The sequence below is a fragment of the Gorilla gorilla genome, chromosome 1, assembly GCF_029281585.2.
Source record: "Gorilla gorilla gorilla isolate KB3781 chromosome 1, NHGRI_mGorGor1-v2.1_pri, whole genome shotgun sequence".
Taxonomy (NCBI): domain Eukaryota; kingdom Metazoa; phylum Chordata; class Mammalia; order Primates; family Hominidae; genus Gorilla; species Gorilla gorilla.
Genome location: NC_073224.2, coordinates 54420115 through 54430457, shown reverse-complemented (window position 1 = coordinate 54430457; position 10343 = coordinate 54420115). Strand labels below are relative to the sequence as shown.

General features: G+C 39.9%; 1 protein-coding gene across 2 annotated transcripts; it reads right to left on the bottom strand.

The window, feature by feature from the left end:
- Positions 1 to 406: 406 nt before the first annotated feature.
- Positions 407 to 10078, bottom strand: UBE2T (ubiquitin conjugating enzyme E2 T). 2 transcript variants are annotated; one of them, XM_004028164.4, is made up of 7 exons: positions 9986 to 10078; positions 4073 to 4245; positions 3416 to 3485; positions 1879 to 1984; positions 1666 to 1764; positions 1439 to 1522; positions 407 to 709 (listed from the first exon to the last, which is right to left on the bottom strand). In XM_004028164.4, exons 2-7 carry the CDS (start codon positions 4179 to 4181, stop codon positions 584 to 586), a joined length of 594 nt encoding a protein of 197 aa, XP_004028213.1. In that variant the 5' UTR covers positions 4182 to 4245; positions 9986 to 10078; the 3' UTR covers positions 407 to 583. The 2 variants fall into 2 exon arrangements, with proteins under 2 accessions (XP_004028213.1, XP_018892832.1); XM_019037287.4 differs by having other exon boundaries at positions 4069 to 4245; positions 9986 to 10057.
- Positions 10079 to 10343: the final 265 nt, after the last annotated feature.

The window sequence follows — 10343 nt, the reverse complement described above, 5'->3', positions numbered from 1 at the left end:
CACATCTGATTTTCTCATCATTTCATTCTCAAACACCAGCATAATACTTGGCACATAGTAGGTGTTCAGTAAGTATTTGTTGAACAAATGAAAGTTTTATCACAGAATTCTGGTCAGCTATGTAAATCACAAGAAGTGAAAGCTGCAAAAAAACAAATTTGCAAAAGGATCTATTATCTTCTTCCCACATTATTTTAAGACCTCAGAAAAGCTATCACCCCTGAAAGTGTAAGGGTAATTGAATTGTTTCTACAGCTATTTTACATCTGTGTCAAACATTCAATATCCCTAGTGATGCTGGTAAGCTGGCAAACTAAAGGACAACAATTCCAAATATTTTAACATTCTGATTATATAGCTCTCTGGCCAGTTTACTCCCAGACACACATTCAGGATAAACACATACTCAACATTAAATGACTATTTATTTTTCAGGTTTAAAAGATTTCAAAATACATATGTACAAGATAAATAAACTACACAAAAATTATGTCATCAAATATATTAAAAAAAAATTCAAGGTAGGCAACTTAGATCACCTTGGCAAAGAACACATTAACTAAGATGAACCAGGACAAGTCCCCTAAACATCAGGATGAAATTTCTTTTCTATGCCTACTAGCTGACTGGCCTTCCTTTTCTGTGTTGAGTTGTGTACTCTGGAGTCACCAGCCTCTGGTAGATTATCAAGCATCTCTTCCTCATCAGCCTAAAAAGGAGGAGACAGGGTGAAATACAGTAAGGTTCACACAAATGCCAGGATGGAGAAAAATGAAGCTCTGTAATATTATTTCCATGTACTTCTTTGTTGCAAGATTTAAATACAGTATTATGCATATGATATTCTCTCAAAGACATCTTCCTCAATTTTTTTGTTTTAATTTTTATTTCTTTTTACAAGTAACACAACTGCTATTTAACTCAATCTGAAAGATGGCATAACTCAGCAAGAACTATGATGTGCTACTTTCCATGTTCCTGTAATTTGAATTTTGCTAAATGAGGAAATTCTATCAACCTGAAGTTTTTCCTTCAACCTTCTTCCATGAATGGTCCCCTAAGAATAGTTTCCCCCATCTCTGCAACTAGTCCCTGCAAATATAGATTCTTCTTAGTGTTAAAAGGACAACTTAGAAAAAAAGAATCTGAGACACCACTCCACTATCCCTGCTACCTGCAATATAAAAAAAATTAACCAGATGCTGCCTGCCGTCTAGTGTTGCCCAATAGGTGACAACTGTTATGAAACATGTACTGTTGGTTGAGCTATTAGGCTATTTTGCTGAATGATTATTTAGAAGGTTGCAATAGGAGAAAAAGATTAACTAGTCATTCTAGAGTTCAGTACAAATTTGGCAAATCTAAAAAACATTATTTATACATATATACTTTATACTATATATACTTAATTAACTGACAATAGTAGCAAACATCATACCTTTTGTTTCTGTCTTGCATGCTTCTCTGTCCACTGTCTGGCATTCTTGAGGAAGGCTGGCTTATTATATTTAAATTCTGAGGACTGAGATGAAATCAAAGAAAAGAGTTAATGGAGAAAAACATGATTTGCAGTGGTTAGAGCTGCTGCAGCTATCCTCACACAGGGAGAGTTAGCGGTATAGACAAGGTAGGATATGTGTTGCAGAGGAAAATGGGGATATTTACTATGTCAGCCATGAGCGGGTCATCAGGGTTGGGTTCCGACATGAGCAGCTGAATAGAGGTCAACACAGTTGCGATGTTGAGGGATGGTCTCCAAGCACCCTATATACAAACAGATAAACAGTTGCTTTTATATTAGAATGTGATACTCTAATTCAAGTTTAATAGATGAAGAAAACAGAATGCTGTAGAGTCAACCATTTACCCACAACTCACTTTTGGTGGCAATTTGAGAACATCCAGACAAATCCTTCCAGCAGAATCAATGTTTGGATGATAAATTGGAGTGAGAAATCGGATCTGAGGAGGTTCAAATGGGTACCTATGAAAGAATAAGACAACAGATAATTTTCATTACATAATTTTGCTTCTAAATACATTTAAATAGTTTCTTGGTCACAATAATTTTGGTATTACAGAAATGTCAGGGAGACTGCCTTTGGGAAGCAAACTTTCTCTCTTCCTAAATTTTCACTATGAAAATTTAAAATAAATCAGTTTGAAATAACAGTATTGAAAACATCCATATATCTACCACCTGGATTCAAGCCACTTTACCTCTAAATACTCCAGCATATCTTCTAAGAATAAGAACATTCTCCCATATAAATGCAATACTATTACCCCTATGAAAAATTTAAGAACTAATTCCCTAATATCCTTTACTGTTCAGATTTCAGTTGTTCTCCCCAGTTTTTGTTTTTTATAGCTGGGTTTTTCAAAACAGGACTCAATTACAATTCATACGTTGCATTTGGTTATTATGTATCTTTAGTGAGACACCGACCTTGCAAAGTTCCCAGTCTATTTTTAGAACTGATGCACCATATGATTATCAAGCTGTTCTCCCAAGACTTTAACAAGTTTGGCCAGGATCTGACCTAGTGATTAGATGTCTATGTTTCAACTGTTAGATAGTCATTTCTTCCCTTCCCCGTTCTGTACAAAACTACAACTGTAACTCACCTGATGAGAACCTTAAAGGAGACTTGAATTAAAAGGGGCCTTAACCATAAAAAGAACGAGATCATGGTCTTTGCAGGAACAGAAAGCCAAATACCACATGCTCTCATTTATAAGTGGGAGCTAAATGATGAGAACATATGGACACAAAGAGGGGAACAACAGACACTGGGGCCTACCTGAGGGTGGAGGGTGGGAGGACAGAGAAGGGCAAAACTACTGGATACTAGGCTTAGTACCTGGGTGACAAAATAATCTGTACAACAAATCCCCGTGATATCATGAGTTTACCTATATAACAAACTTGCACATGTACCCCGGAACCTAAAATAAATGTTAAAAGAAAAAGGGGGGGAGCTTAATGTTAAGAAACCACAATAGTGGTTGCCAGGGGCTGAGAGCAGGGAGAAATGGGGAGTTAGAGTTTAACGGCTATGAAGTTTCAGTGTGGGAGGATGAAAAGTTCTGGAGATAAATGTTGGTGATGGTTGCATAACAATGTGAATGTATTTAATACCACTGAACTGTACACTTAAAAATGGTCAACTTTATGTTATGTATATTTTATCACAATTTAGAAAGTGAGGGGGTCTTTGATGTGATCTGGCCCATTGTTCTGGAGAAGGAAACTGAACTCCAGAGAGATAAAATAACTTGGTCGAGGTCACCTTAAGTCAAGATAAGGCCAGGATTAAAACCTAGTCCTTTATGCTCTATCTACTACATTGCTCTGTCTCCCAATTTATAAATGCACTTTACCATGTAGGTTGAGAAGCTGATTCATACTAACCTCTTAGGAATGATAACTTCTAGCTTAAAAACACCTTTCTCATAAGGTGTGTTGGCTCCACCTAATATTTCTTAAAAGAAAAAAGAAAGAAAAAGTTAAAAGGGAATCAGATCATTTGAATTACTACCATATGGAGCTAATGAGGTTTATCGTCCTAATGGAGAAACTAGGCCTAGGACAATAATTCTCTCTCAGGACTTTAACAAGTCCTCATGCAACACATCACAATGCTAATGTACTCAAAAAGTTAATGGTGTCAAACAAAGGACATATAGAAAATCTAAAGCAGAAGTTGCAAAATGCTGGCCACAAGACCAAATACAACCTACAGATTTGTTTTGTTTGGACCGCAGTATTCTAATCATGTATGTTTCCCATCTGGCCTCACAGATATTTGAGATGGTTATCTTTGATCTAAACACTGCTTCACTGCTTTAAATCTTGGCTATAAATCAGCATAAGGTATAATAAAAAGTCAAAGAAGCAAGAAATGTCAAGCAAACCTTTTATAAATGTAAACAAATTTGGGTAGAAAGATGGTAGGGCACTCTGACCTTATAACTGCTCCTTACTTTAGAAGAATACACAAAATGTTTTATTTCAGCACAATCTTCAATAGGGTCATGACTTTCATCACATACATGATTTGATACCTACGAGCTCGCAGGTCATCCATTTGGTCTTTATCTTGCCAACATGTGATGCCTGGGGGTGGCTCTGTGGCTAACATGTGCAGCTCTCTCTTCAGACGTGAAGCTCTCTGCATGATCCCCAAGTAGAAGGAACCACACACAGTTCACTGCTCCACACTAAGAGCTGCCTGGGATGCACTGGAGGAGAAAAGAGGTGACCATAAAATCATCAGCAATAATGACTATGAAGTTTTCAGCAAACGCCTTCAATGTAGTGAGGGTGGGGGACAGAGTCCTCTTTTTTGTTTTGAGACACAGTTTCACTCTGTCACCCAGGCTGGAGGGCAGTGACACCATCTCAGCTCACCGCAATTTCCACCTTCTGGGTTTGAGCAATTCTCGTGCCTCAGCCTCCAGAGTAGATGGGATTACAGGCGTGCACCACCATGCCCAGCTCATTTTAGTATTTTTAGTAGAGACAGGGTTTCGCCATGTTGGCCAGGCTGGTCTCAAATGCCTGACCTCAGGTGATCTGCCTGCCTTGGCCTCCCAAAGTGCTGGGATTACAGGCGTGAGCCAATGCACTCAGCTTTTTTTTTTTTTTTAGAGGCAGGGTCTTGCTCTGTCACCCAGGCTGGAGTGCAGTGGCACAATCTCAGCTCACTGCAACCTCCACCTGCTGGGCTTAAGTGATCCTCCCGTCTCAGCCGCCTATGTAGCTGGAAGTACAGGTGTGTGCCACCACGCCAGTCCAAGATTCCTCTTATTAATCTCTATTCTGACAAGGGAATCTGAGTTTTTCCACTCCCTTCTTGTGAACGTTTATCTATGCAAGCAAATACATTTTTAAAATAAAGAATTAAAAATGCAAAAAGTTCTACAAAAAATAAAAACACTAAAGGTTTTAAATAATGGGTGTTTCCACTGATAAATTATAAACTCATGAGGCCAGGCCTGGGTCTGATTTTGCTTACTATTGTAGCCTTAGCATGCCTGACATAGTAAGGGATTTGACAAATATTAGCTGTTGTGAGGAAGTCTACATATGCTTTGTGAGAGCAAGAATGGTAGAGATAGTCAACATTCTCAGGTACAAACAAATGTTAAATGTCCGAGGTTCTCTCCATGTGCTATGGATTCCACCTTCTCCCAATCTTCAGGGATACCATTCCATCAATTATTCCATCTTTCTTACCCTCAATGTTCAAATATGCTCAAAGTGTCTCTCACCTAAAACCAACACCTACACACATATTCACCCAACACTCTTCTCAACTCTAGTTCTCTCTTTACTAACCAAGCAAAGGACACTAATCTTTTTTTTTTTTTTTTTTTTTTAGACAGAGTCTCGGTCTGTTGCCCAGGCTGGAGTGCAGTGGTGCGATCTCGGCTCACTGCAACCTCAGCCTTCCGGGTTCAAGCAATTCTCTGCCTCAGCCTCCCGAGCAGCTGGCATTACAGACGCCCGCCACCACGCCCAGCTACTTTTTGTATTTTTAGTAGAGATGGGGTTTCACCATCTTGGCCAGGCTGGTCTTGAACTCCTGACCTCGTGATCCACCCACCTCAGCCTCCCAAAGTGCTAGGATTACAGGCGTGAGCCACCGCGCCCAGCCAACACCAATCCTTTAATGTGTTACAAATATCCCCCAGTTTGTGCTTATCTTTCCATATTGTACATGGTGTCTTTCAATAAACACATACTCTTAACATAATCAATCTTAAAATCTCTTTCTTTACATTTATACTTTGTGTATTAAATTTTTCCTTACCCCCAAATGTAGAGATATTCCTACATAGCCTTCAAATATTTTATAATTTTGCTATTCAAATTTAAATATTGAATCCACTAGGAATTGAATTTTATGTATAGTGAGTGAGGTGCGGGTCCAATTTAAAGTTTTTTCCCATATGAATAGTCAATTGTTCTAACACCATTTACTGAATAAGTCCATCCTTTTCCTGCTGATATTACTATAAATTAAATTTCTATATGTGTGGATTTGTTTTGGGACTCTTGAATTTGTTCCACTGGTCAAGTGGATTATTTCTGAGACAATACTCCGCTGTTTGAATTACTATAGCTTATTCATTTTTTATTATTTAAATTTTTTCCCAGCTTTACTGAGGTATAACTGGCAAATACAAATTGTATATATTTAAGGTGTACAATGTGATGTTTTACTATAGCTTATCCACCTGGTCTTTTTCTTCAGGAATGACTTGATTATTCTTGACTCTTTGCTCTTCCATATAAATTTGAGAATCAGTTCATAAGTCCATAAATATATACATAAATATGTATATCTGAAATTATAATCCAAATCATAACAGGGTTCTGTGGTTTGGATTGTAATTTTATTGATGCTATAGATCAATTTGGAGATAACTGATATCTTTATGATATTGAATCCTAAGATCCATGAACACGCTGTTTCAGTCTTTTTTTTGATGTTTTCCAAAGGTTTTATAATTTTCTCTACAAAGCTTTATCTAATTTTTGTTAGACTGATTTCTAAGTATTTATATTTTTGCTATCTTTTCAAAAACACTATTTTCTACCCATTTCTTACTGATACATGTAAATCTAATTGATTTTTTTAAATTTTTTTGAGATGGAGTTTTGCTCTTGTTGCCCAGGCTGGAGTGCAATGGTGTGCTCTTGGCTCACCGCAATCTCCACCTCCCGGGTTCAAGCGATTCTCCTGCCTCAGTCTCCTGAGTAGCTGGCGTTACAGGCATGCACCACTAGGCCCGGCTAATATTGCATTTTTTTAGTAAAGACAGGGTTTCTCCATGTTAGTGAGGCTGGTCTCGAACCACGGACCTCAGGTGATCCGCCCATCTCAGCCTCTCAAAGTGCTGGGATTACAGGCGTGAGCCACCTCGCCCAGCCAATCTAATTGATTTTTAACCAAAGCCTTAGTAATGCTAATGATGAATCTATTTGGGGTGGGGAGCCGTCTGGGAATGGTAATTCCACACTGCCAATCATGTCATCCACATATAATCAGTTTATTTCTTCCCTTCTAATTATTTTCCTGCCTTCTATTCTAGCAGTAACTTCTAGTACAATGTTAAATGAAAAAGCTGATAGCTGGGCCAAGCATGCTGGCATAAGCCTGTAATCCCAGCTACTCAGGAGGCTAAGGTGGGAGGATGACCTGAGCCTGGGGAGACTGAGGCTGTAGTGAGCCATGATTGTGCCACTGCACTCCAGCCTGGGAGGCAGAGTGAGACCCTGTCTCAACAACAGCCAAAAAGAAAAAGAAAGAAAGAAAGAAAAGCTGATAGTTGGCATTCTTGTCAGATTTCTAACCTTAAAGGGAAAGCTTTTAACACTATGCTAATCAGTAAGACTGGCCTATAACTGTCCTTTCTAATTTTGTCTTTATTAGCTATCAAGGTTATGCTAGCCTCCTAAAATGAGTTAGGGAGTATTGCCTCCTTTTTTTTTTTTTTTTTTTTTAACATATTGTGGATTAGTCCAAGAGATAATTTGTTACTAGGTTGTCTGGAATAACTCTATCTGGTCCTGGTGTTTTCATTTTAAGAAAATTTTAAACTACAAATCCAATTTATTTAAATCTTATTCAAGTTATTTATTCTTGCATCAATTTTGGCAAGTTAAATTTTTCCACATATTTATCTATTACATGCAATTTTAAATTTATTTGTATAATGTTTTATCTTTTTAATCTGTAGTTATCTATGGTTATGTTTCCATTTTCATTTCTAAAACTGTTTATCTGTGCCATCTTTTCTTTGATCAGTCTTGCTGGGCATGTATCAACCAAAAGGAAGTTCAAGTTTTGGCTCCACTGGAAAGAATAAAAATTTATGACAAAAATAGAAAATGAGAAAAAATACTTTTTTCTTAAAAATAAAGATTTTTTGCTGGAAGTGTTTTGTACTTCAAGATCACGCCACTGCACCCCAGCCTGGGCGATAGATTAGGACTCTGTCTCAAAAAAAAAAAAAAAAAAAAAATCTTCGTCCAAACACGTACTATACATTTTTTCTTGTCATTCCCTAACAATACAGTGTTAACAACAATTTACTTAGCATTTTATTAGGTATTATAAGTAATCAAGAAATAATTCAAAGTATATGGGGGTGGGGCTGGGCACGGTGGCTCACACCTGTAATTGCAGCACTTTGGGAGATCAAGGCAGAAGGATCACTTGAGGCCAGGGGTTCAAGACCAGCCTGTGCAACAAAGAGGAACCCCATCTCTAAAATAAATAAAGTATATGGGAGGACATGCAGAGGTTCAAGACCAGCTTGTGAGGCCTGGCACAGTGGCTCATGCCTGTAATCCCAGCACTTTGGGAGGCTGAGGCAGGTGGATCACTTGAGATCAGGAGTTCCAGACCAGCCTGGCCAACATGCGGAAATCCCCTCTCTACTAAAAATATAAAAATTGGCCAGCTGTGGGGGTGGAGGCCTGTAATCCCAGCTACTCAGGAGGCTGAGGCAGGAGAAAGGCTTGAACTCAGAAGGTGGAGGTTACAGTGGGCTGAGATCACGCCACCGTACTCCAGCCTGGGCGACAGAGCAAGACTCTGTCTCAAAAACAAAACAAAACAAAACTGGCCAGGCGTGGTGGCTCACACCTGTAATCCCAGCACTTTGGTAGGCCAAGGTGGGTGGGTCACTTGAGGTCAGGAGTTTGAGACCAGCCTGGCCAACATGAGGAAACCCCATCTCTATTAAAAATACAAAAATTAGCAGAGTGTGGTGGTGCACGCCTGTAATCCCAGCTACTTGGAAGGCTGAGGCAGGAGAATGGCTTCAACCAGGAAGGCGGAGGTTGCAATGAGCCAAGAGCGCGCCACTGCCCTCCAGCCTGGGTGGCAGAGCGAGACTCTTTCTAAAAAAAAAAAAAAAAAAAGAACCAGCCTGTGCAACAAAGGATATCCCCATCTCTTAAATATAAAGTATATGGGAGGACATGCATAGGTTATATGCAAATACTACACCATTTTATATCTGGGACTTGACCTTTGGTGGATTTGGGATCTGCAGGATGTCCTGGAACCATCCCTCATGGATACAGAGGGTTGACTGTACAGTAAAAGTATCACAAGTATAAAGTATACCTTTATATAAAATGAGAACAGTGGAAAGCCATGGTAAAAGGATTAGAACAAGCAAGACAATTTCTCCCAAGGAAGCAACCAGACTCCAGCCTCACTATATTAACCAAAATTGGCATATGCCATTCTTTGGCTCAAATGCCATGAATAACTGCCTATTTTTCAGGGTATAAAGGTTCTTTACAATCTAACCCTTATATCCCGCCTTATATCCAGTATCTACTCTCCACAAACTCATGCTTCAGCCACACTGCACTATTCCTGCTGCCCATAAAAGTTTTATTCTTTCACACCTTTAGATATTAAAGGTTACATATTAAATCACAACTCCTTCTCCAGTAATGCCTCCCCACCCCTCACACCTTTCCAACGTCACCCTCTGTGCGTCTACATCTATTTGCATCGTGTTCTAATTCACCTGACAGTTTCCTCTCCTTAGGAGGAATTCCTTGACAGCAGGTCCCTAGTCTTTTTTTGTATCAAGTCTGCAGTAAATTTGGATAATTAATGAACGAAACGTGGGTTTGGACCAGATGTTGAAGAAGACAAAAGAACAGCCAGTGCACAACCCGCAGCAAGTACTGGGCTGTTATGTCCCTTCTAGTGGCAAATTTCTCCCTGCTGTGGCAGGAGGACGGCTCGGGGGAGCTCTGACCACGATTTCATGCAAGGATACGGTGAGACCCTCCGCTGAACAGTGGCTTTTCTAAGGCTCTCCTTTCAGAGGAGACGAAAACTCCCATATTAGGCGGAAACAAGACTCCTTCCCCCCAAGACTCAGTGACCTTCTCCAGTATACCTTCTTTCAGATGGGGAACCGGAATACTCTCCTTGCTTACCTGAGGTGACACCCCTCACAACGCAGCAACGCGCGGACCTACGGGGTACCAGCGCCTGCGCGACCTCGGACGGTTGGCATGGCTCCGCCCCCTGTCTGGGGAAGATTGTGATTGGTCCACAGTAATCCACCGGGAAAGAAGCGCAGCCACCGCTCCTCTCTATTGGCTAGTGCTCTGAACGCTCACGCATTCAAATGAGAGCGCGCGCTGGGCGCAGCCATTCAGCTTCCTACACCCTGCGGCTCAACCCTGAGACGCCATCCGGCAGTCCAAATTCGGTTACAAAGTCGGCTCTGTCAGACCAAGGAAGGAGCTGGAAATCGTTTCTTAGCAAGAACAATGAAAGGAACCAGAAATA

What these genes read in the sequence shown, in the direction of transcription:
- UBE2T (XM_004028164.4), bottom strand. Translation starts at nt 4,181, where the DNA reads ATGCAGAGAGCTTCACGTCTGAAGAGAGAGCTGCACATGTTAGCCACA. An exon ending in TTCTCAAATTGCCACCAAAA is followed by an intron (nt 1,765 to 1,878) that starts GTGAGTTGTGGG and finishes GTTTGTATATAG; the next exon opens with GGTGCTTGGAGACCATCCCT. An exon ending in ACCCGCTCATGGCTGACATA is followed by an intron (nt 1,523 to 1,665) that starts GTAAATATCCCC and finishes ATTTCATCTCAG; the next exon opens with TCCTCAGAATTTAAATATAA.